This window comes from Elephas maximus, chromosome 1 (genome assembly GCF_024166365.1).
Source record: "Elephas maximus indicus isolate mEleMax1 chromosome 1, mEleMax1 primary haplotype, whole genome shotgun sequence".
Taxonomy (NCBI): Eukaryota; Metazoa; Chordata; class Mammalia; order Proboscidea; family Elephantidae; genus Elephas; species Elephas maximus.
This window is the reverse complement of record NC_064819.1, coordinates 93174004-93198645: the sequence shown is the minus strand read 5'-3', so window position 1 is coordinate 93198645 and position 24642 is coordinate 93174004. Positions and strand designations below refer to the sequence as shown.

General features: G+C 52.6%; 4 protein-coding genes across 22 annotated transcripts; 3 read left to right on the top strand and 1 right to left on the bottom strand.

Annotated features, from left to right (window-relative positions):
• The first annotated feature begins 1020 nt into the window (after positions 1 to 1020).
• GPANK1 (G-patch domain and ankyrin repeats 1) lies at positions 1021 to 4514 on the top strand. The gene is made up of 3 exons (XM_049888843.1): positions 1021 to 1186; positions 1605 to 2343; positions 3114 to 4514. Exons 2-3 carry the CDS (start codon positions 1709 to 1711, stop codon positions 3556 to 3558), a joined length of 1080 nt encoding a protein of 359 aa, XP_049744800.1. The 5' UTR covers positions 1021 to 1186; positions 1605 to 1708; the 3' UTR covers positions 3559 to 4514.
• Positions 4515 to 6059: 1545 nt separating this feature from the next.
• On the top strand, positions 6060 to 23644 carry BAG6 (BAG cochaperone 6). 19 transcript variants are annotated; one of them, XM_049888809.1, is made up of 26 exons: positions 6060 to 6486; positions 13571 to 13691; positions 14831 to 14948; positions 15061 to 15260; positions 15501 to 15554; positions 15704 to 15778; positions 16387 to 16625; positions 17121 to 17250; positions 17703 to 17900; positions 18110 to 18362; positions 18677 to 18754; positions 18865 to 18972; positions 19095 to 19207; positions 19314 to 19401; positions 19610 to 19893; positions 20342 to 20633; positions 20802 to 20971; positions 21150 to 21203; positions 21333 to 21435; positions 21527 to 21651; positions 21814 to 21960; positions 22066 to 22125; positions 22226 to 22369; positions 22454 to 22561; positions 23051 to 23197; positions 23459 to 23644. In XM_049888809.1, the coding sequence occupies exons 2-26, from the start codon at positions 13584 to 13586 to the stop codon at positions 23552 to 23554; spliced, it is 3492 nt and encodes a 1163-aa protein (XP_049744766.1). In that variant the 5' UTR covers positions 6060 to 6486; positions 13571 to 13583; the 3' UTR covers positions 23555 to 23644. The 19 variants fall into 19 exon arrangements, with proteins under 19 accessions (XP_049744766.1, XP_049744621.1, XP_049744610.1 ...); XM_049888664.1 differs by lacking the exon at positions 6060 to 6486 and adding an exon at positions 12692 to 12937 and having other exon boundaries at positions 19317 to 19401; XM_049888653.1 differs by lacking the exon at positions 6060 to 6486 and adding an exon at positions 12692 to 12937.
• On the top strand, positions 6493 to 8419 carry C1H6orf47 (chromosome 1 C6orf47 homolog). Its single transcript, XM_049888829.1, has one exon. The coding sequence runs from the start codon at positions 6849 to 6851 to the stop codon at positions 7740 to 7742; it is 894 nt and encodes a 297-aa protein (XP_049744786.1). The 5' UTR covers positions 6493 to 6848; the 3' UTR covers positions 7743 to 8419.
• Positions 8523 to 11080, bottom strand: APOM (apolipoprotein M). Its single transcript, XM_049888834.1, has 6 exons — positions 10472 to 11080; positions 9925 to 10079; positions 9558 to 9631; positions 9363 to 9461; positions 9098 to 9196; positions 8523 to 8678 (listed from the first exon to the last, which is right to left on the bottom strand). Exons 1-6 carry the CDS (start codon positions 10583 to 10585, stop codon positions 8653 to 8655), a joined length of 567 nt encoding a protein of 188 aa, XP_049744791.1. The 5' UTR covers positions 10586 to 11080; the 3' UTR covers positions 8523 to 8652.
• Positions 23645 to 24642: the final 998 nt, after the last annotated feature.

Genomic DNA, 24642 nt, shown 5'->3' with positions numbered 1-24642 from the left:
AAGCTAACTACGAATCCCAGGATGACCCGCACACGACTCTGGTTCGCTGGGCCCGCGAGGAAGACGCTCGAGGGCGGGGCGCAGCGAGGCGCCACCGGAAGCGGAAAACAAATGCCGCATTCGGGGCCAGAGCCTGGGAAATACAGAGTTTTGCTCCTAGGACTGAGGGGCCGAGTGGGGGCGGGGAAATCAGCGCGCCAGGCTGAAGTCTCTCCCTGCCTCTCTCCTCACTGCTTGATACTCAAGTCCTGGCTAAGCGCCTCCGCCCTGGAGTCTAGTCCTGTTTATTCCTAGTCTCGTCCAGGCCGTCGCGTCTTTCTTGCCTGTTAGGTCCCTTGCCCCAGTCAGGCCTATTCCTGGGGCTTCCCCTTCTCCATAGGGCCCACGTTTCACCCAGAGCCCCGGCCTCCTGAGAAAGAAAATGCTCCGTGCTGAGAGACCTAGGTGGGCTGGACTGGGCTGGGCTGGGCTGGGCTGAGCGATGTGAGAACCGGGACGGCCCAGTGCGCTAACCTGAGGTGGCACCAGCCATCCTGGCGCTTGTCCCCTTGCACTTTTCCATATCCTCTTAGGCCTTGAATAGGACCTTCGACTGCGGGCTCAAAGTGTAACCTTCGAACCTTGGTCAGAGTAATGGTGAGGGGCAGGGTGACGTTATTTCATGTCACAGCTTCTTGGCATTGCAGATTTCCCTCCTCAGTGCCTTTCCTAAGTCAGGGAATGGTTTCCCGGCTCCAGAAAATGAGCTCGGAGCGGAGGGTCACCTCGAGGGAGGTGGAGGGCATTGTGGGGCGTTATGTAAAAGCAGGACCCCAACCGACAGATCTTCTTAGGTCCTCGCGCCGCCGAGGCACGCGACCCTTTGCAGATTGACTATTGGAAAGACTCCAGGGCGGGAAACTGAACCCGGCGCTTCACGCCTGCGCTCTGATGTAATCATGGCTTTTTTTTTTTTTTTTCCTGCCACGCATGCGTTGTCTTGTCTTGTGGCTATTTGATTGTAGCGTATCTTTTGATTAGAGTAGCGCCATTCTGCCGTACGGAAGCCACAAAGCAATGCAGGCGGAGCCTCTTGCCGAAATCTGCTTCCGGAGAAGTGCCGAGACTGTTTTTGTTTGAAAGACGGAACCCCGAAATAGGAGCAGGAAGATTTAAAGGGCCAGGCCGGTTTTTTTTTATCTTAAACGTATGTCATTTGGTGTGGAAAAGTCGGTTCAGAGAGAGGCTCTCATTACTTTTATATGAGAGCGGGGTGGCAGGGCGGGACATAGGCCCTCTGAGCAACTCTCTCATGGAATTTTCTTTGTTGACATTTAGCAAGGAGCAGGTTATTGTAGGGTTTCCTGTTTTTACATGTGACCTATAACCCTTGGAGCCCTGGTGGCGCAGTGGTTACGAGCTTGGCTGCTAACCAAAATGTCGGCGATTGGCATTCACCAGCCGCTGCGTGGAAACCCTGTGGGGCAGTTCTACTCTGTCCTCCTGTAGGGTCGCTATGAGTCGGTCCTTAGGCGCTTAGGCCCTGCCGGGCCTTAGATTGTGGGGTCACTTTTGGGGCAGGAGGGGATCTTGGATTCTAAGGCTACTTTTCTTCCTTTCGGCAGCTTCCTGGAGGTGGATCTCGGCACTACAGGGGCTTTTGGGCAGTTGGCTTGCTTTTCTCAGCCTTCCCTTGCCCAGCCTCATTTTCTCAGCTCTCACAAAAGCCATGTCCAGGCCGTCCCTCATCACCTTCACCCCAGCCAGCGATTCTAGTGACCTCTGGAAAGATGGGCAGCAGCAGCAGCCACAGCCTGAGGAGCCAGAACCCGCCTTGGATGGGTCTGCAGTCCGTGCTTTCTACGAGTCACTGATAGAGAGCGAGAGCAGCTTTCCTGAACCCCAAAGATCGCACCCTGAGCCTGCCAGGGAGAAAAAGAGGAAGAAAAGAAGACTGATGAGGGAGGCTGCGGCAGAAGCAATGGCAGTGGCAGAGGCAGCATCAGGGGTACATGGACAAGAGGGATCCCTTGAGGCAGAGGACAAGCTAACCCAGTGGATACTGAGGGCAGCTCAGGAGGGGGACCTGGCAGAACTTCGAAGGCTGCTGGAACCCAGTGAGACAGGAGGAGCTGGGGGGAATATCAATACCCGTGATGCCTTCTGGTGGACTCCCCTGATGTGTGCTGCCCGAGCTGGCCAGGGGGCAGCTGTGAGCTATCTCCTGGGCCGAGGGGCTGCCTGGGTGGGAGTTTGTGAGCTGGGTGGCCGGGATGCTGCCCAGCTGGCGGAAGAAGCCGGCTTCCCCGAGGTGGCCCGCATGGTCAGGGAGAGCCATGGAGAGACGAGGAGCCCTGAGAACCGGTGAGAAAGTCTTAGCCCATGCACATATTTCAAAGTGTTCTGCTCTTCTTACTCACTCTGCACCAGAGGCCCCAGAACAGAGCTGAGGGTCCCCCTGCCCCATGTAGGTTGATAAGGCAATGTAGTAGCATGGTTACAGACATGAGCTCCATTGGTTTGAATCCTAACTCCACTTACTTGGGCAAACAACCTAAATGCTATGTGTCTCAGTTTCCTTATCTGAGAGATGGTGGGTAATAATAGTACCTTTCTCGTAGGGTTAAGATTAAATGGGCTAATACGTGCAAACTACTAGAGCAGTGCTTGCCATGTAGTTGTTAGTTGCCATTGAGTCAATTCTAATTCACGGTGACCCCATGTGTACAGAGTAGAATGCTTCATAAGGTTTTCAAGACTTTGACCTTTTGGAAGTAGATTGCCAGGCCTGTCTTCCTGGGTGGATTTCAACTGCCATCCTTTTGGTTAGTAGTGGAGTGCGTAGCCATTAGCCTCACCCAGGGGCTCCTTTGCTACATGGTAAGTACTATATAAATATTAATTGTAATCATTATTATTCCTTCCTCCAAAAGTCTTGTGAGGCCTAGTTACCATTTCTTCTCCCAGCCATTCCCCTCTGGGTTTCTCATTGCTAAGTGGGGAGGAAAGCAATTTGTTCCTTAGCAGAAGGGCTGAAAAGACCTTGTCCCACCCTGCCAGCACCCCTGAAGCTTCTGTACCCTTCTCCTGACCCATAACCCCCTCCCTCAACTCCTTCTCTTCTTCCTCTGCAGGCCCCAATCTCGCGCCTCCCACTATTGCGAGACCTGTGACGCCTACTTCCAAGATGCCAACCACTGCACATCCACCGCCCACCTGCTGTCACTGTCCCAGGGTCCCTGCCCCCCTAGTCTTCCCCCTGGGGTGCCTGCCTCCAGCCCAGGCTTCAGGTTGCTGCTGAGGGGAGGCTGGGAGCCAGGGATGGGGCTTGGACCCCGAGGTGAGGGTCGCACCAACCCTATCCCCACTGTCCTTAAGAGGGACCAGGAGGGTCTTGGCTACAGATCAGCACCCCAGCCCCGGGTCACACACTTCCAGGCTTTGGATACCCGGGCTGTGGCTGGGCGGGAGCGAGCGCCTCGGGTGACCACACTGAGCCGGAAAGAGGAGAGAAGGCGAGAGGAGAAGAGCAGGGCTTGGGAGCGGGATCTCAGGATGTACATGAACCTTGAATTCTGACCTTGGTGAGGTTTGACCCTGGTCTGCTGCCAGAGTCTGAACTTTGGCCCATGACTTGGGTACTTTAGCCTGTACTCCCAGAGGTCTGCCCAGGTCCCAGACCCTCAGGTTTTGGTCACTGGGCCCTCCCTGCCTTTTGGGAGAGAAGGGCTGAGAGTTGAGAAATAAATCAATCTTCATTCTCTTTCCTAATCTGTTCATTTTTCTGGAAGCTGTTGTGGGGGAAGCCAAACTGAAGTCTGGGGGCCACATTAGCATGGCCAATTGGAGCCACAGGAGCAGCTACCTCCAGATGGCATGATAGAGTCATCTCCCTACCAATCTGGTTCTTTTGGAGGCCTGTTGTTGTTCTTAGGTGCCGTCAAGTCGGTTCCAACTCATAGTGATCCTGTGTACTACAGAACGAAACACTACCTGGTCCTTCACCATGCTCACAATTGTTATGCTTAAGCCCATTGTTGCAGCAACTGTGTCACTCCATCTCCTGGAGGGTCTTCCTCTTTTTCGCTGACCCTGTACTCTACCAAGCACGATGCCCTTCTTCAGGGACTGATCCTTCCTGACAACATGTCCAAAGTATGTAAGATGCAGTTTCACCATCCTAGCTTCTAAGGAGCATTCTGGTTGTACTTTTTCCAAGACAGATTTGTTCTTTCTTTTGGTAGTCAATGGTATATTCAACGTTCTTCACCAAGAGCATAATTCAAAGGTGTCAATTCTTCTTTGGTCTTCATTATTCATTGTCCAGCTTTCACATACATAAAATACGATTTAAAATACCATGGTTTGGGTCAGGTGCACCTTAGTCTTCAAGGTGACATCTTTGCTTTTCAGCACTTTAAGGAGGTCTTTTACAGCAGATTTGCCCAATGCAATGTGTCTCTTGATTTCTTGACTGCTGCTTCCATGGCTGTTGATTGTGGATCCAAGTAAAATGAAATCCTTGACAACTTCAATCTTTTCTCCGTTTATCATAATGTTGCTTATTGGTCCAGTTGTGAGAATTTTTGTTTTATGTTGAAGAGTAATCCATACTGAAGGCTGTGGTCTTTGATCTTCATCAGTAAGTGCTTCAAGACCTCTTTACCTTCAGCAAGCAAGGTTGTGTCTTCTGCATAACGCAGGTTAATGTGTCTTCCTCCAGTTCTGATGCTCCATTCTTCTTCATACAGTCCAGCCTCCCAGATTATCTGCTCAACGTACAGATTGAACAGGTATGGTGAAAGGATAAACCCTGACGCACAGTTTTTCTGACTTTAAACCAAGCAATATCCCCTTGTTCTGTTCGGACGACTGCCTCTTGATCTACGTACAGGTTCCTCGTGAGCACAATTAAGCGTTTTGGAATTCCCATTCTTCGAGGCCTAGCCCCTGCCAATAGTACCACACCTATTCTTCTGAACCAGGAACAACTTGCAGCTCCATGCAGATCTTCTGACCACTCCAGTCAGTTCAGTCACTGATTTCACAAATATTCATATACAGTGTGCTAAGAGAGACATTCCCAACACTGAAGGAGCTCACAGCTGGAGGGGGAGATAGCCCTGAGGTCAGATATTATAATACTTGGTGGGGGGTGGCTAGGGCTGGTCAGGGAAGGTTCAGAGAGGAGGTGATGATAGTGGGTCAGGTCTTGCAGGAAGAGTCCAGTATGATGACAGGCCCAGAGTTAATGACAATGCAGCTTGTACATTAGTTGAGCTGCCATCAGGACTCTGCCCTTCCTAACTCTAAACTTTAAGCCCAAACCCACTGCCATCCAATTGATCTCAACTCATTGTGACCCTGTAGGATGGAGTAGAATTGTCTCATAGGGTTTCAAGGCTGTAAACCTTTACAGAAGCAAACTGGCACATCTTTCTCATGCAGAGTAGCTGATGGGTTCGAACTGCTTCACCACTGTACTGCAGGGCTCCCTAACTTTACACCAGGGTTCTTCATTTCACTACCTGAAACCTCCTGAGGGCAGAAAATTTATCCTACTTGTCTATACTCATTTTTCGCACCCTTCTGCGCTCCCCACTTTCATGTCCGGCTCATGCCAGGTGCCAGGCACTTAAAAGAGTTCACTATAGTCATGTGCAGGGAGTAAAGTTTGTACACGGAATGACAGGATATGGCTACCCAAGTTCCAAGACTCCCGTTATCATTTTCCTTTCTGAAAAAGACATTCACGAAGTCGGGGACAGGAAGAGGGAATCCAAGAAAGGGAGGACTTGGGGAAGGGGTGCAGGGAAGAACCCAAGACAGGGACTAGTGGGGAGCGTCCGAGTTTAGATAAGCACGGGGGCCTCTGGGCGGCGGAAATGGAGGACTGAGCTCCTGTTCAGGCCTGGACCTCGCCGATCCAGCCCGCGCTGTGGGGTTTGGTTGAGTGCACAAGAATGGCTTTCCTAGACCGCGCGGTGGGGGGAACCGGGGCGGTCGATCCGCGGGATCCGCCCCGTTAGCTGCAGGCTCCGCCCCCGCGTCGCCCTCTGGCGGCCGAGAGGTTGCTTCCGGGCTCCGCGGCTCACGGCGGTTCTGCGAGGCCGCGCGCGGCCCGACGCTGGGCCCTGGGAGGGGCCGCCGCGCGCAGCGCCCGGACGCCTGGGTCCTCAAGTCGGTCCGCGCCTTGCACCCGCGACTGGAATCACGGAGGACATCCCCGGCCTGACCTTGGGGAGGCCGCGTTTCGGCCGCGAGCTCAGGGACTGGTCAGGCCACCTCGTAGGGTACATAGTCCCCTAAATCAAGAGACAAACGCTGCTGGCTGGAGTTTGCTGGGAACTCCCTCTTCCAACAAGGACACTTCATATTCCTCGAGCCCCCCTAGGGCGGTTCAAGACTCCCTAGATGGAGGAGTACTTGGGACCCGGGGCCACCTTTCTTCCTTCTTGAATGGAGCACCGCCTCTCCAGTTTTGGGGGCACCTTGGGGCGTGGCTTGGTGAGTGAAACTGGGGGTGCTGCCTGCTGGGAAGGAAACTCAGAAGCACAGGGAGGACACTTTGGGGGGGTGACCCAGGCCTTGTCAGAACCTGAGAATCTTGTGTGTGTGTGTGTGTGTGTGTGTAGGAGGTGAATGAACCTGGCTGTGCCTTCCTCCTTTACCCCCAAACCTAAAAGGAAACTGGCCGCCCCCTGCCACACTTGAGGCTGCGTGACCACCCGGGGAAGTGGGGAGCCACTTCTGAATTCGGAGTAGGACAGTGTCACCAAGCAGACATCTGTTATTCTGACCCAACCTGAGAGTCTGAGCAGTGCCAGGAAGGGGGCCCAGAGTGTGGGGGCTCAGTAAGCACCACAGCCATGTTTCTGCGGCGCCTAGGTGGCTGGCTACCTCATTTCTGGGGCCGGCGGAAACCAACTAAGCCAGACTTGTCTGGCCCAGAGCTGAGACGGATGGACAGCTCCCCAGAGAATTCAGGGAGTGACTGGGACAGTGCCCCCGAAACCCTGGGAGATGCAAGGCCTCCCCAGGCCAAGGACTCAGGGACACGGAAGAGCTCTGGGACTGCTCCAGAACCAAGCAGGGCCCCCTCAGTTGCTCAGCTGGGGAGCAGAAGAATGGATTCTCTCAAGTTGGACAAGGCTGTCACTGGTACTGAACAGACTGGGAGACTGGAGGCTGGAGGGGCCGTTGCCAAACTGGGACAGGATCCTCTAGACTCATGTGGTGCCAGGAGAGCCGGGGTGCTCCCTGAAGGGGGACTGAACCCCCGTGGGCCTGAAGCCCCAGTGGAGAAGCCAGGTCGGCGTCAGAAACTACTGGGCTGGCTGCAGGGGGAATCAGGTGGTGGTGTAGGGGCTCCCCTGCCATACCTGGGGGACCCAGAGGAACGTCTGCAGATCTCCACCAACCTGACCTTGCACCTGCTGGAGCTGTTGGCCTCAGCCCTGCTGGGGCTGTGCTCCAGGCCGCTGCGGGCAGCCTTGGACGCATTGGGTCTGCGCGGGCCACTGGGTCTCTGGCTGCATGGGCTGCTGTCCTTCCTGGCTGCCCTGCATGGGCTGCATGCTGTGCTAAGCCTCCTTACTGCTCATCCCCTGCACTTTGCCTGCCTCTTTGGCCTCCTGCAGGCCCTGGTGCTGGCTGTCAGTCTCCAGGAGCCCAGCAGGGATGAGGAGGGCACTGACTGGGAGGGTGAGAGGTTGGGGAAGGAGGGCGAGGAGCAGAGGGGAGATCCGGGAAAGGGGCTGTGACCATGGGGTGGGGTGTGACCCAGGACCCCACCCTCAGTGAGATGGGGGCAAGTAGTGAAGATGGTGTGGCCTTCAGGAAGAGAGTAGGGGGCATGACCCAGATCGGGAACATAGGAACCTCAGGGATGGGGAAGAAAACCCAAGGCATGAGGGCACAGAGCCCTCTTCACACACAGGAGAGAACAGAGCAGCTTTAGGGTTTCTGTGTTTATGGATGGTGGGGCATCGCCCTTGGATTCACCAGCTGTTGTAACTTTTTACTTTTACATTTCTCTCAGTTCCATTTAAAAAAAAAGGGGGGGGGGGAGAGGGCGGGATAAATACTAAAGGGTTTTTTCTATCTTTCATAACTCCCCAAGGGTGGAGGAGACCAGAAGTAGGACAGACAGACCCCTGAGGTAAGAGGATGGTCAAGGGATCTCCTGCATCCAGGGATCTCAGCCATCTTGGAAGAGCAGGCTGCTCGGCAGGTGGATTGGAGCATCTGGATAGGGGCCCACAGGGGATAGGGAGCCTGCAGGAATCTTCACGGGGTACGGAAGGAGCAGGGGTGGTGCAGGCAGGTCAGACAGGCAGCATAGGGGAGACACTGGAGTTTGCAGTTCCACTTTAGTTAGGAGTTTGCTCACTCAGCAATAAATTGTGTCACACCAAATCCTAAATATACCACTACAAAGTGAGAGTTACCACCACTCAGTGTCCTTCCTGACGTCGTCCAGCTGGGGGTTTAGTGGGAGTGTTGAAATGTGCAGAGTAGGATTGATATCTGGAGACAAACCCCAGAATGAGGACTGGAAAATCATCTTTATTATTCTCGAAAGGGAGTTGGAAGTCTCTAGCTAGTCTCCTCCCACCCACCACCATCACAGCTCCCACAGTATCCGTCTGGGGGCACAGATGAAGCCACAGGTCAGTTATTGGACAGCTCACAGGCCTCTGGCAGGAGGGAGGAAAAAAAAAAAGATGGAAAGGAAGAACAGGGAGAGAAGCAAAATTGGTGGTAATGAAGAAGGGAAGAATGCGTTCCTTTATTCCGCCATGTTCCTTTTTTCCAAAAAAGGATCTCTGAGGACTTTTTCCCTCCATGACTGACCCTTTACCCATGCAAACTCAGAAACCCCTCTTTTGAGTAGCCCAGAGTCCAGCCTGGGTTCCTCAAGTGACATCACAGCCCTTGGCCACCTGCCTCTGGTGCCATCATAGCCTATGACACAAATGGGAGTGTCAACATAGCCATTCTGATGATGTCAGCTTTGGCCATGTCGTCCTATGATGTCACATGAGCCCCTTTCATCCAGCACTCCCAGAAGACTTGCTCAGTCCTAGTCCTCTACTTTAGGACTTTAACCCCTCACCTTGATCCCTGGGCATCAGTAAGAAAGCCTTGGAATCCATGCAGGAGGTCAGGGACTGGAATTCCTCCACACATTTCTCGGGAGGGTGTGGTGAGCGATCTAGAAGGGCAGAGCAGGGTCAGGCTAGTTGAGCCCCTGCTCCTCAGCACAGCCCCTGGTGAGGGCCTCATGGAAGCACTCAACCCTCCCTGGAGTCATATCATAGGGCCCAGAGTGAGGGGCCCTCCTGCCCTCTCTGATCCTTCCTGCTTTGCACCCCACTCACTATAGAGGAGGAAGCGCTGGTAGCCCTGGCCCATCTCTTTCAGCATGATTCCACCTGGGCATGAACTGGAGAAGAGCTCGGTTTTCATGTCAGGACGGCCTGTGAGGGTGGGTGGGAGGAGGGGGCGAGGAGAGAGATGCAAAACCAAGCAAGCCTAGGGGACTTGGGGAGGGTCAGGGGACTTGGGGAACCAACCTTCAGTTCTGAGATGAGTGCTTTCCTCAGTCAGGTGGTAGGTCCATTTCCGGGGCACACAGAGCCCATTTTTCCTGCATAGGTGGTAGTGGCATGGAGGAGAAACCGAGTGACACCCCGGCCACACAGCATCTGCCTCCATTTATTCCATCTTATTCCTCCTTGAAGCCTGGATCTCCTTGGGTTTCAGGCTACCAAGGGATGGTTAGGTCCATCTCTCTCTGTCAGAGGGAAACTAATACAGCTTTTGAACCAAGTGGGCCAAGAACAGTGAATGTATCAGCCAAGAGCACAGCTCTTGGTGGTGGGTGCTCACACTTTGGTCAGAGACTGCACCCACTGGTGCCTCTGCCTCCTCATCACTCACGTTCGGATGGTAGCATGAAGCTGGAGCTGTATCGGGGTAGAGGCAGCAGCCATGTTGAAGACAATGTTGTCCACAGGGTCAAAAGTTGCCAATTCTTCCCTGGTGGGAGCTGCCCCTGCGATAAAGTACCACCGGCCAAGGTGGGGCTCTGGGAACTGGAGAGACAATGAGGGGAGCAAAAGAGGGTGGGTCCCATAACAGGATCCATTCAACCTCTTCATCAGCCAGTAGGAGAAGACTTAGGGGTAGGGTGTGGGCTGTTTTCCTCTTTCTAATTGGGTAATGGATCTATCACACAGAGTCATCAATGACATTTCCCCTTTGCTCCTCCCCAATCAACCTGGCTAACCAAGCCCACTCCCAATTCTGCCATGTCTCCACATCGATGACTACAGTCCTAGTATTTTTCTTATTCTTGCTTTCATCATCCCAACATTTATACCCTCTTCCTACTCTCCTTTCCCAACATGGCTTCTAGTCATCCTAGGCCACCCAGCTGAGTCCCTGAGAGCCTCTATCATAGGCTTCCCTCATTCCCAGTCTGTACCTCTTTCCCATCCATTCCTAGAGTTGTCAGTTGACTGTGCTCAGGGCACTGGTAGATGGAGTTAAGGAGAATTCCATAGAGGTAGAGCAGAGCTGCCCAAATTTGGTGGAACATCTTCAGGCAGGAGGGAGCCGATGCCCTGTGTGGGGTGGCTGGTGCCTTAACTGCTCTCTCCCCTGCTGGCTGCTCAGTCTACTCTACTCCCAGCCCCCTTGCCTTGACCCTTGACCCTTTCACCTGCTAATGAGTAACTTCAACCTTGTTTTCCAACCCAAGTCTGGATTTGGACCTTCCTCCCCCTCCTCTAGATGCAGCCACTCCACAGTATACCCTGGTATGTTCAGGGTCTCTCGGGAGTTATGAGAGCTTGGGTTTTCAATCCGCATCTGAGCTGGATATCTGCTATGTTGTGCAGCAGTGAAGTGGGGTTGCTTTCATTCCTTCACTTAGCAACCTGTTTTGAGTCCCATTTGTTTGCCAGGAACTGGCTAAGCCCTGGGGACATAAGGATGGATAAGACATAGTCCCTGGCCTTGAAGAAGTCTGGGGAAAACCAGCTGTACAAACAAATCATTGCAATACAACCTGATAAGTGCTTTAGAGCAGGTATGAACCAGGTACTGGGGTGGGATGGGTGGGAGACTTTCTCTCTGCAGGAATTTGTAATTGGGGAAACTGTATCTTTGTAAAAGTTTGCTGACAAAATGGGTTCATTCACTGACCTTTATTGCTAAGCAAGAGGCTATATAATCTAACGGGTAAGAGAAAAGACTTTGGTGTTAGGAGGACCTGGGTTCAACCCCCAACTCTAGTTATTAGACCTTGAGCAATTTTATTAATCTCTGTGCCTGTTTCTTCATCTGTAAAATGGGCACATATGAATTTCATAGGGTTAAATGAGATGATATACATAAAGACCAGCAAACGCCGGCATGTGGTAAGCTCAAAGTAAATTACTAACCATAATTAATGGTAATGTCTGCAAGAAGTAGTAATTAAATAGTGCCAAGTGGGTGGTGCAGAGTTAATGCAATGAGAGGTGGGGCTTCTCTATAACACGCAGACTGCAAAAAAAAAAAAAATTGTCCTCAGCAATGAGGGTTGCTGTGGGATTGTGATTTAGTTAAAAAAAAAGAAACAAAAAATAATCTGGGTGATGGGTATATGAGTGTTCATTATACTATTCTACTTGGGTATGTTTGAAACTTTTTATAGTAAAAAAAAAAAAAAAAATACAATTTATTGGGGTAGCAAAGTGTAAGTGCTGGAGCCGGAGTCTGGCAGGCCTAGGACTGATTGTCAGTTCTGCCACTTATGTTCGCCTAGGTGTACTCACCTATAAAACAGATGTAATATCTCAGACGAAAAATTTACTGTGACCACAGTACGTGAAATTTTAGTATATTGCTTGACACTAAGTGCTCACTAGACAGATCTTATTAGACCTCTTCATTTGGGACTTGGGTATGTAAAAACTATAAATTTTGGAAAAGCACCCCCTGAGGCAGGCATCTCAGCAACAAGGGGTTTAGCTGGACGGGTCGTACCGTCGCAGGGCCGAAGACCCTGCCCTTGGGGGAAGGGCAGAGAGGAGCAATAACTCAGGCAGCCCTGGCCTGCCAAAACCGTTTGGGTCAGAGTTTCGTCTTTCGGTCCCATCTGACTCCATTTGCCACAATTCCCAAACTTGGACGGGTTTCTTGACAAAATTCCCGAAAGGTAGGGCAGCATCCTTAACTTTCCGAAAGGATGGCGTGTCCCCTCGGCCGCGAAGCCCACGGTAAGGAACATGGCGCCCGGACCCCACAAAATGCCCACCGGATAGAACTGAGGACCGACGAACGATAGGACCTCACGCAACAGAACGGACAATACGCGAGTCGCCACCAACCGCCTGCGGAAAGGTAACTTGCTGAGGCGCCGAAGGGCGCAGCGAGGTCTACACTGACTGGAAGGCAGGGTTTTAGGTGGCCAGAGCAGTGCCGCCTGAAATTCTCTGCCTGCCAGGACTTTAAAATAGATTAAATGAGGCATAGTCTCAAATACTCAAACTTCAAGAGCCATGCAACAGTCCAAAGCGTCTCTCCAGGCAGTCGTACAGTTCCAGATAGTAATTTATTTTCAGGCATTTATCGTGGCCACCTCAACCTTTGATCGCTCAAACGCACGAACATGAGAAGCGGGGGGTGGGGACGTGCTTAAGGACGTACGCATGCGTACTGCAACTCACGCAGGCGCAGTACGGTCCCCCGGGCGACGGCCGTGGCGGATCCTCGGGGTGCTCGGCTCCTTCCCATCTAGGCCGCCCCCGGCCCGTCTCGCCCCCAGGGATCCATTCCGTTGGGGGCCGCGGACTTTCTCGTCGTGCCCCACAAAAGGAAAGTTTGGGGACCTGGGGGGAGCCGGAAGTACCGCCTTGCGATCCCCAAATACTATCGGGGAAACGGAAGTGGCCGTCGGTGGCAGGTTGGGAAGACCGGAAGTGACGGTACCTTGGAGAAGTCGGGGGTGGAGCTGCGGGGAAGTGTGTATGTGAGAGTGTGTGTGTGTTTGTATGTGTGTTTGGCTGTATGTCGATTGTGCCGCTCTGCTGGATCGCCGAGGGAAGGCGGAAGACGGGGGGCTATCAGCTAGCCGGTCCCGCCCCCCGTGAGTGTCTGCCGTCTGTCGTGACTTAGGCGGGTTCGATGGGCGTGGCGCGCGTGCGCGAAGCTATTTTCTCCGCAGTGTCTGGCGCGACCCCCGCTCTCGCAGTGTCCCAGGGTTTGCCGATCCCTAGGGCCCTTGTCCTATTGCGACCGGTGATGACACTGGTCTCGTGCTTCCTCCCCTGCTTTCTAATCCGACTGGCCCTCGTTATTGTGATTGGCGTCTTGGAGCCCCTCCCACCTCCCGTCCTCCAGCTCCCTTTGCCGTCGATCCCTTGCCCTTTGTGTTTCTCTGCCCCGGAATCGGAAGGGGGATGGGGGCGGGTGTGAGTGCGAGTGCTTGTGTGGGAGAAACTTTTTAGATATTGGGGCGGGGACTCAGGCTGGGGAGGCTTCCGGGTATATAAAATCTGCTCCAGGCTACAGCGGATCTCCCTCCATTCTTCCCTAGAGAACTGTCGGCCATGGAACCCAATGATAGTACCAGCACCACTATGGAGGAGCCTGACAGCCTGGAGGTGCTGGTGAAGACCTTGGACTCTCAGACTCGGACCTTTATTGTGGGGGCCCAGGTGAGACCCTGTTGCTGTTGGAAGACATTGATTAGCTTTTTCTTATAGGCTCCTTAGCCTGAGGGAAGAACCTGATTTTCTCGTCCCCCAAATTTTCTGACATTGATTTGTTTGTTGGTATTTTATACAAAACGTTTCTGGTGTTTCTCGTTGAATGAGAAGGTAGAGTTTCTGATGAGTGAGGCACATTTTCTGCCTTACTCTTTTTCTTTAGAACTCATTGCAGAGGGAAATACAGAGGAAGGGGCCATCTGTATCCCATCATTGTAGGTGATCGTCAGCCCAAAGGGGCAGCCATAGCTCAAACAACACACGGACCCAAAACAGAAGTGTGCTTTAAGAACAAAAATTGGCCAGGTGTATACCGTGTCTTTAAGGCTAGAAATCAGAGCTAATAATGAATGTAGAGCTCATATAGACTGCTGGGTGGAATTATGAATGTGGCATACTTTTAATTTCTTGAGTTTAATATCACGGATACAGCTACCTGTGTTTTTACTCCGGTGATACTTGGAGACAAAATTGTGACTGAGTTGGTTCATGGGTGTTTAAAACATTGTACTCCATGAGTATTTAAGAAAACCACGTAGATTTTTGAGGTTAGATGTCACGTAAACATTTTGGTGTTTCCTAGAGTTGTTTAGTTATGAAAAATGTTTTGTTTTTTGTTTCCTTCTTGCTTACTTCTTGGTTGGATCTTCCCTTCTTAACCTTCACCCATCTTCTTTGTCATTTCTCTTATTTTTGAGATTACAGGGTTGTCTGTGGTAAAGAAACTTCTGGTATCATTTTGTGTTTCGGGAAGGGTGATCCCCTCTGGCATCTTGAGACACACGTTCCCTTGGGAGTCAAGCATAAAAAGAGAGAAAGGAATGTCAGTTGGTTTTTCTGTTTTTCAGCTATGTAATTCTTTTCTGGGCATATAACCTGAGCTTATCTGAGTTTGTTGTCTGTGTCTTGATATATTTTGTCTGTATCTGTTCTCAGAAATTTGCATGGTAACTATCTCACAGTCAACATAGGTAGTGATTTTATTACGGTTTTTGCTCCTTATCTGGGCATGAGTCAGTTGTCACTCCTCTGTTCCTTCTTCCTCCCTCCATTTCCTGATTCCTATTCTTATCTTTTCCTCCTTGCAGATGAATGTAAAGGAGTTTAAGGAACACATTGCTGCCTCTGTCAGCATCCCCTCTGAGAAACAAAGGCTCATCTACCAGGGCCGTGTTCTGCAGGATGATAAGAAGCTCCAGGAATACAGTAAGGGGGTGGGGGATGGCAACTCAGAGGTTGAAGCTGGTGTGCAGAGTGATGTGCTGACATTATGGCTTTACCTGATGTTTTGGTGTGTGTCTATCTTTTTGCACCACAGATGTTGGAGGAAAGGTTATCCATCTGGTGGAACGGGCTCCTCCTCAGACTCAACTCCCTTCTTCTGGGGCATCTTCTGGGACAGGGTCTCCCTCTGCTACCCATGGTGGGGGACCCCCACCTGGTACTCGGGGTCCTGGGGCCTCTGTTCATGACCGGAATGCGAACAGCTATGTCATGGTTGGAACCTTCAATCTTCCTGTAAGCTTGTGTTCCACTTGGGAGGGTTTTTTTGGGTAAGGGTAGATTTGGTTGTGGTAGTAGCAGGGCGCTTGTAAGACAGGCGTCTTAGTCTATAGATTGAGTTTGGAGGCTCCTTTGGTCTGATATTGGCCTCAATCTTTGAAGGGAAAGGGGGCGGGGCTCCAGAGAATGAGTTGAAAGTATGGGGGCCTTAGTATTTGGCTTCTCCCAGAGCAACTTCACTTACCCTTTCCCCAGAGTGACGGCTCTGCTGTGGATGTTCACATCAACATGGAACAGGCCCCGATTCAGGTATCACGGGGCCTGGGAGGGTCAGGGAAGGGGATCTGGGAGAAGGAGGCCTTGAGGTGGGGTGGAGATGGCTGGGACCTCGTTTAGTAGGCGGTGGAGCTCATGGCTTCATCTCAGACCTGCCCTGATCATCCCTTCTCTTGCCATAGAGTGAGCCCCGGGTACGGCTGGTGATGGCTCAGCACATGATCAGGGATATACAGACTTTGCTATCCCGGATGGAGGTAAGCAGGCAGGGCTGGCTAGTGTGTGTCTGTCTCTCTCTGTGCATCCTCTTTCTGTCATCCTGGGGATGGGGGCATGACTGGCTATATCCACTGCTTCCCTAATCTGGTCTCTTTTTTGCAGTCTTCATTCTTTCAAGCAGAAAAAGTATCTTTGTGGGGCTATCTTGTCCCTGCTAGTCTTCTTGGCATCTAATATCTGGGGAGTTTGTTTCAGACTTTTTAGATAATTCTGACGGTCTCTGTTTGTTCCATTAAAAAAAGGTTCCGCCTATTTTAGTTTATTTATTACTTTTAACATCAGAACGTTTTAACTCCGTTAGTTTGAATTGCAGCTGTAATTTGTCGCCTGTTCTTCTTTTGTCCTGGAGATACAAAAACTAGTCTGTACTTTTTGTTAGTAGCTTATTTACGAATCTTATAAATATTTATTATGCTCCTGATTTGTGTCTTTTACTAGTTCCTGGGGAGTCAAAAATGTAGACACAAAGCTTTGCCTCCAAAAAACCTAGTTAGAGCATGTTCTCTGCTCAGTCTCTTTTGACCCGAGTAATGCTCTGCAGTAGTCTCATCCTGCCTTTGGTGTCCTGACTCTCCTCCACCTTCAGTGTCGAGGGGGGCCCCAAGCCCAGCACAGTCAGCCGCCCCCACAGACGCCGACTGCCACCCCGGAGCCAGTAGCCTTGAGCTCTCAAACATCAGAACCCGCCGAAAGCGAAGCCCCTCCTCGGGAGCCTATGGAGGCAGAAGAAGTAGAGGAGCGTGCCCCAGCTCAGAGCCCAGAGCTCACCCCTTCTGGTCCAGCCCCTGCGGGGCCAACACCTGCCCCAGAGACAAATGCACCCAAGTGAGAGAGGGCACCCAGCAGGGGTCCTAAATGAAATATGGGAACTAAGGTGTGATGGGAGGGAAGGATTGCTTGGAGATATTGCTTGTGAGATCAGCTGTGAGGGGCAGGGGGCATTCTGGTTGTAGGTAAAAGGGATGAGACTGGCAGCTGAGCAGAGGCACTGCTGTCCCTGGGGCAAGGAAATCCTAATGGTGCCACCTGAGCCTGTTCTAAACTCTCCCCCCAGTTCACATGGCCTTATCTCTGCTTTTCAGTTAGTTTCTTACCCTTGAAGGTACAAGAGTGTGCAGTGGGGAGGGTGGGCGCAGTTCTTTTTCCTCTCCCAGTCTTCTCCAGGTGGGGCCAAAGCACAGAAGCACTGTTAGTCCAGGAAGAGATTGGGCCAGAGGTTTGGGAGGCCAGGGAGAGACGGGGCACGTGTGGTCCCTATTAACTGTGAAGTTGGGAGCCTGAGGAAAGCCTTGGCTCACTGCCTCTTGGGGTTGCCTGCAGCCATCCTTCCCCTGCGGAGTACGTGGAGGTGCTCCAGGAACTGCAGCGGCTGGAGAGCCGCCTCCAGCCCTTCCTGCAGCGCTATTATGAGGTTCTGGGTGCTGCTGCCACCACGGACTATAACAACAATGTAAGTCCTCCCACCTCTTCACCCCAGAACTCCCTGAACAGAAGAGGCTGGAATATAGATAACCACCAGTTCCCCACCGCCCCCCCTCAAAAAAAAAGAAAAACACATTGTCTGCAGTGAAATGATTTTCTCGTAAACGTTTAAGGCAGTAAATTCTTTTTTCCTTCCAAGGAAGGTGGCACTAATCCTTCTTTTCCTGAGTAAGTTGTTTAGGGAGTTTATGAAGTAAGGGAGATCACTGGTTATTGACTCATTGATTCCACGTAGGGTTTGTTTTAATAGGAAGCGTTTTGTGCATATAGGGTGTAATTTATTTGCAAAGATTTGGTTTGCACAGAAGCCCTCAAGCGTGTGACTGAAGGTTTAGAGGCATGGCATCTCAGGTGGCGCTGGTGCTTTGTTCTGAGGTGGGTTCCCACCTGATAGTCTCTGTGTTTGGTGTGGGGGTACAGCACGAGGGCCGTGAGGAGGACCAGCGGTTGATCAACATGGTGGGGGAGAGCCTGCGGCTGCTGGGCAACACCTTCGTGGCGCTGTCTGACCTGCGCTGCAACCTGGCCTGTGCACCACCACGGCACCTGCATGTGGTCCGGCCCATGTCGCACTACACCACCCCCATGGTGCTCCAGCAGGCGGCCATTCCCATCCAGGTGGGCTGGGGAGCCTGGCCGGAGAGACAATGGAGGGTTGTTGGTGGGATGGCCTAGGGTAGCCCTTGGGTTTGCGGAGTGCTTCGACGGCACTGGGTTAGAAGGGAGACTTTGAAAATGATGAAGCATGGGAGAGATTTTAGAGGTGTATCATGGAGTCCTCTGGCTTGAGCTCTTAAGTTTTTGTCCCTTCTGTCTGTTTCTTCTAGATCAATGTGGGGACCACTGTGACCATGACAGGGAATGGGACTCGGCCCCCCACAACTGCCAGTGCGGAGGCACCTCCCCCTGGTCCTGGGCAGGCCTCGTCCCTGGCTCCCTCTTCTACCACTGTTGAGTCCTCAACTGAGGGGGCACCCCCCCCGGGGCCAGCTCCCCCGCCAGCCGCCAGCCACCCGAGGGTCATCCGCATTTCCCACCAGAGCGTGGAACCCGTGGTCATGATGCACATGAACATTCAAGGTGAGTTAGGGTCTGGCAGGGAAGAGCAGCAGGAGGAGGGTGGGTGAGTTTGATGCTGTGGGGTGAGGGAATGAGGGTGGGGAAGGGACATGCTGGTGGTGGTAGCCTAGGATCAGAGCAAAAGTGTGCGTGGGGAGGAACAGCAGGGAACGGTTTGTCCTTGAATACGTGCTTGTGTGGTGAGGGGGAAAGGAGAGAAAGGCAGTCTTTCTGGTCGGAGGAGTGAGGCTTGGAGAATGGCTGATCTTGGGAGGATGCCTCAAGGCCTTGCCTAGCCTGTCTCAGGGCGTTTTTTTCTCTGTCTCCCTGCCCAGATTCTGGCACACAGCCCGGCGGAGTTCCGAGTGCTCCCACTGGCCCACTGGGGCCCCCTGGTCATGGCCAAACGCTGGGTAAGAATGAGGGTATCAAGCAGGCTGAGCTCTGGGTAGAGAAGGGGCAGGGCCGAGTGGGTGGGTTGAAGGGGGTCCAGGTTCAAGGTTACATCAGACCCGCCCCCCAGGCTCCACCCTCATCCAGCTGCCCTCCCTGTCCCCTGAGTTCATGCACGCCGTCGCCCACCAGATCACTCATCAGGCCATGGTGGCAGCAGTTGCCTCCGCGGCCACAGGTAATGACCTGGAAGGGGAGGCTTGGGAGGTGGGGCATGGTCCAAGGCAGTGGGTGCTGGTGGCTGGGGGCCAAGGGCCCGGCCCTCAGCTGTCTTCGGTCTCTCCCCTCTGTCACCCACAGGACAGCAGGTCCCAGGCTTCCCGACAGCTCCGACCCGGGTGGTGATTGCCCGGCCCACCCCTCCACAGGCTCGCCCTTCCCATCCTGGGGGCCCCCCAGTCTCTGGGACTCTGGTGAGTAGGTGAGGGAGGGTTCTAGTGGGAAAAATCATGGGAGACAGTCCTATGTGGTAGATGGTAAGGGCAGGACTGAAAGTATCCGTTCTTCCTCTCCTCCTAGCAGGGCACTGGACTGGGCACCAACACCTCTTTGGCCCAAATGGTGAGCGGCCTCGTGGGGCAGCTTCTTATGCAGCCCGTTCTTGTGGGTGAGTCTCATTTTTCTCCACCTCAAACTTAGCAGGTTTCCATGGTTCTGAAGTCTTGACGTTCCCTCGCTAGCTTGTTTACGGTCACTTCCCAGTTCTTGCTGTACTTACTTTTCTTTTTGCTTTTCTGCTGGAAAGACCATAAGTGGGCCTTCTGTGGCGTCTTATTTTTCTTCAGATTTCAACTTTCTCCTTTTGGTCCCTACAGCTCAGGGGACCCCAGGAATGGCTCCACCTCCAGCCCCTGCCACTGCTTCAGCCAGTGCTGGCACCACCAACACAGCTACCACCGCTGGCCCTGCTCCCGGGGGGCCTGCCCAGCCTCCACCCCCTCAACCCTCTGCAGCTGATCTTCAACTCTCTCAGCTCCTGGGAAACCTCCTGGGGCCAGCGGGGCCAGGGGCTGGAGGGCCTAGTATGGCTTCCCCCACTATCACCGTGGCAATGCCTGGGGTACCTGCCTTTCTCCAGGGCATGACTGACTTCTTGCAAGTGAGTACCCGGCTTAACCTTCACCTCATTGTTTCTCTCATCCTGCCGAGTCAGGCAGTGGTAACTGGTTGCCATTATGTGCTTACTATGCTGTAGCCCCCTGGTCGCATGCCAGAGTGGGAAGGAACTCTGCAATTTCTTTGACTCTGAGCCACCCAATTGGAAGAGGAGGAAATGCGACTCAGAGAAAGAAATTAAGTAACTAGTGTCACTGCTTGGTGCTCTGAACCATTTAGGAGGGCCAGAGGTAGTTGCTCAGGCTAACCTTCCCATTGAACTCTGCTCTCGAGCACTTGCCCGTGAGTATCTGGCTTTGAGGGGTAAAGACCAGGGTGTAACTTCCCACCTTACCAGACACCTGTTAATGTGTGCCTTCTTGATACCATTTTATGTTTTTGTCCCCATTCTCATTTCATTTTCTGTTCTTTATTACTTCTCTGCTTGCCAGGCAACACAGACGGCCCCTCCACCCCAGCCCCCACCTCCACCACCACCTCCTGCCCCAGAGCAGCAGGCCACACCCCGACCAGGGTCCCCTTCTGGAGGCGCGGGGAGCCCCGGAGGCCTGGGTCCTGAGAGCCTGCCGCCGGAATTTTTTACCTCGGTGGTGCAGGGTGTGCTGAGCTCCCTGCTGGGCTCCTTGGGAGCCCGGGCCGGCAGCAGTGAAAGTATCGCTGCCTTCATACAACGCCTCAGTGGATCCAGCAACATCTTTGAGCCAGGGGCTGATGGGGCCCTTGGTGAGCATGATGGGGGTGCCTTGGCCTTTTTCAGGAAGGGGCAGCCAGAAGACTGTAGATGGCTTTTGTTTAGGGAATGTTCCCAAGATGGGGTGAGGCTGATGGACTGGTGGTGGGTGGACAGGACAGGTGGTAAAGGCCATCGCTAACTTCTGCCCCTGCCCCTAGGCTTCTTTGGGGCTCTGCTATCTCTTTTGTGCCAGAATTTCTCCATGGTGGATGTGGTAATGCTTCTCCACGGACATTTCCAGCCACTGCAGCGGCTCCAACCCCAGCTGCGATCCTTCTTCCACCAGCACTACCTGGGTGGCCAGGAACCCACACCTGGTAACATCCGGGTAAATGAAGGCCCGCGGCCCCAGAGCCCTCCCTCTCCTCACCCGTAATTCCTTATCTCTGATTGTGCTTATCTGTTAGCTAAAGCTGTGACACCTCAGCCTAAACCACAGGGGTGGTGGCAGGGAAATGTCTTGAGGACTGGGGCTTGGGAGTAAACCTGTGTTGTTCCCCCTGTAGACAGCAACCCACACGTTGATCACTGGGCTAGAAGAGTACGTGCGGGAGAGTTTTGTGAGTATCCCTTCCTCCTTCCCCTCCTCTCCTGATTGGTCAGGGTGGCTGCTGTTCCTTACTCCCTCCTCCTTTACTCTGGATCTCTCAGCGGTCCTGACTTTGGGGTCTTTGTGTGTCTTGTCTCAGTCTTTGGTGCAGGTTCAGCCAGGTGTGGACATCATCCGGACAAACCTGGAATTTCTCCAAGAGCAGTTTAATAGCATTGCTGCCCACGTGCTGCACTGCACAGGTCAGGGTGGCTGGGCCAGGGCATGTGGGGCGTGCTGGAGGGGCAGAGCTGCCAAGTGCCAGCATTCATTCCCCTTCTGTCTTGCCCACAGACAGTGGATTTGGGGCCCGGTTACTGGAGCTGTGTAACCAGGGCCTGTTTGAATGCCTAGCCCTGAACCTGCACTGCTTGGGGGGACAGCAGATGGAGCTTGCCGCTGTCATCAATGGCCGAATCGTAAGCACCACCCAGCCCTGGTTCTTGTTTCCTTAGGTGTCCATTCTTTTCAGTATCGTACAGTTTTCATTTTTCTCCTCCAAACTGCCATCTGTACCCTGGATCTAGCTTTCAAAGGGTGGCAGGTCTTTTTATGGTGCCGGCCTGTTTGGTTTCTCTCAGCGCCGCATGTCTCGTGGGGTGAACCCGTCCTTGGTGAGCTGGCTGACCACTATGATGGGACTGCGGCTTCAGGTGGTACTGGAGCACATGCCTGTAGGCCCTGATGCCATCCTCAGATACGTTCGCAGGGTTGGTGACCCCCCACAGGTAAGGGACCTGATACCTAATGCATGGGCTGTGGGACCAGGGGACTTGAGGGAACTGCAGAGATTTGAGAGGGCCTTTTGTGTTGTCGTCCTTCCAATTCCACAGGCACTTCCTGAGGAGCCCATGGAAGTTCAGGGAGCAGAGAGAACTTCCCCTGAGCCCCAGGTACGAGGGAGAGGTTGAGGGGACAGGTAGTGTGGAGGGCTAGGGGAGGATGGCTGGCAGCTGAGAATTCTGAAGCCTGGATCTTCTTGCCGACTCCCAGCGGGAGAATGCTTCTCCAGCCCCGGGAACAACAGCAGAAGAGGCCATGTCCCGAGGTCCACCCCCTGCTCCTGAGGAGGGCTCCAGAGATGAGCAGGATGGAGCTTCAGCTGAGACAGAACCATGGGCAGCTGCAGTCCCCCCAGTAGGTGTCAGGATGTGACCTGGTGGGCTAAGGCAGCTGAGAGTTGCGGGAATCACTGCTTCCTCACCTTACTTTCCTCCCCAGGAATGGGTCCCTATTATCCAACAGGACATTCAGAGCCAACGGAAGGTGAAACCGCAGCCTCCCCTGAGTGATGCCTACCTCAGCGGTATGCCTGCCAAGAGACGCAAGGTTGGTTTAACTCTTACCTGAGGATTCCCTTTTATCCAAATGTCCTGGTCATGCATAGACTCAAACTATTTAATGCTGATGAGGAAACCTTTCTGGGACTTGCATTTGTTTGAGGTTCTTATGTAACCACACAGGTTTATCTTTTTTAGTAGTCCTGTTTTAGTCCCTCAGCTTCTTAATCCACAGGTGACTGGGCCCATTTTCTTAAGGAGGGCTGATCTTGTGGATGAGTGAGCACAGAATCCCAAATGGCTGGGTCCATCCTGCTCCTCTTTTTTTGAAAAGCAAGTTCAGCACATTTGAACACTCTGTTTTTGGTCAGAGCCAAAAAGAATTAGGAAGGCATATGCTATCCAAACCACCTGTGGCTAGTCCCCTTTTCTTTGTCAGTATGGGGATGTCAGTGGTTGACTCAGGGAAAGGGTGAGCTGGGTGGTGGCACTGGATCTGACGTTGATCCTCTTTTCCCTCCCCAACCCCATCCCCCAGACTATGCAGGGTGAGGGCCCCCAGCTGCTTCTCTCAGAGGCCGTGAGCCGTGCAGCTAAGGCAGCCGGAGCTCGGCCCCTGACGAGCCCAGAGAGCCTGAGCCGGGACCTGGAGGCACCAGAGGTTCAGGAGAGCTACAGGCAGCAGGTGCCCCCATCTCGAAGCAGAATAGGGATGGTCTAGTGGGAGGGCTTGGGCTACGGTCCTTCTTCCCCCATCCCTTCAGAGATGAACTGGTCATTGTCGGACTAGGTGGTGTTGCAAGTGTTTTTTACTAGTGCCATTGGGAAGGCCCAGTGATGCCTATTGGGGGAAGAGTATTAGTTCCTGAGGGATGGCCTTGTGTACTTGCTGGGACCAGGGGGCCTCAGCCAGTGCTTCTCCAACTTGTCTGTTCTCTCTCTCTAGCTCCGGTCTGATATACAAAAGCGACTGCAGGAAGATCCCAACTACAGCCCCCAGCGTTTCCCTAATGCCCACCGGGCCTTCGCTGACGATCCCTAGCTCTTTGTTCTATGGCCCTGCCTCATCAGGGGACCGTTTGACCCCTCTTCCTTCACAGTATTTAAGAAATAAAGGTCGGATTTTCCTGGCTCTTTGGTCTCTAAATTCTTTTCATTAAGAAGTCTGAGCCCCCTGACAAGGGAACACAACAGAGAACCGGAGGGACCAGAACAGTGGGATGCAGACCCCAAATTCTTATAAAAAGACCAGACTTAATGGTCTGAGACTAGAAGGACCCCGGTGGTCATGGTCCTCAGACCTTCTGTTAGCCCAAGACAGGAACCATTCCCAAAGCCAACTCCTCAGACAGGGATTGGATTGGACTTTAAGATAGAAAATGATACTGGTGAGAAGTGAGCTTTTTGGCTCAAATAGACATGAGACTATGTTGTCATCTCCTGTCTGGAGGGGAGTGGGTCAGAAGCTGGCCGAATGGACACGAAAAGAGTGGAGGGAAGGAGTGAGCTGTCTCATTAGGGGGAGAGCAATTAGGAATATATAGCAAAAAAAAATATATATATATATAGCAAGGTGCGTATAAATTTGTTTGAGAGACTGACGATTTGTGAAGTTTCATTTAAAGCATAATAAAAATTAAAGGTCTGAACCCCACCATCTTGTATTGTTTTTCAAAATTAATACTCCTTAGGAATGCAGCCTAGTGACACAATGGTTAAGCGCTCAGCTGCTGATAGGTCAGCTGTTCAAGGGAGAAGACCTGGTGATCTGCTCCCATAGATTACAACCTAGGAAAACCTATGGGGCAGTTCTATTGTCACACAAGGGCACTATGTGTCATGGATTGAATTGTGTCCCCCAAAATATGTGCCAACTTGGTTAGGCCATGATTCCCAGTATTGTGTGGTTGTCCTTCATTGTGTGATTTTACTATGTGCTATAAATCAATCTCTGCCTGTAGATAGGTAAAGAGGATTAGGGTGGGGTGTACCATACTTGACTCAAGTCACATCCCTAATCCAATGCAAGGGGAGTTTCCCTGGGGTGTGGCCTGTACCACCTTTAAAAAGAGATGAAAAGGAAGCAAGCATACTGTTGGGGACCTCACACCACTAAGAAAGCAGCACCAG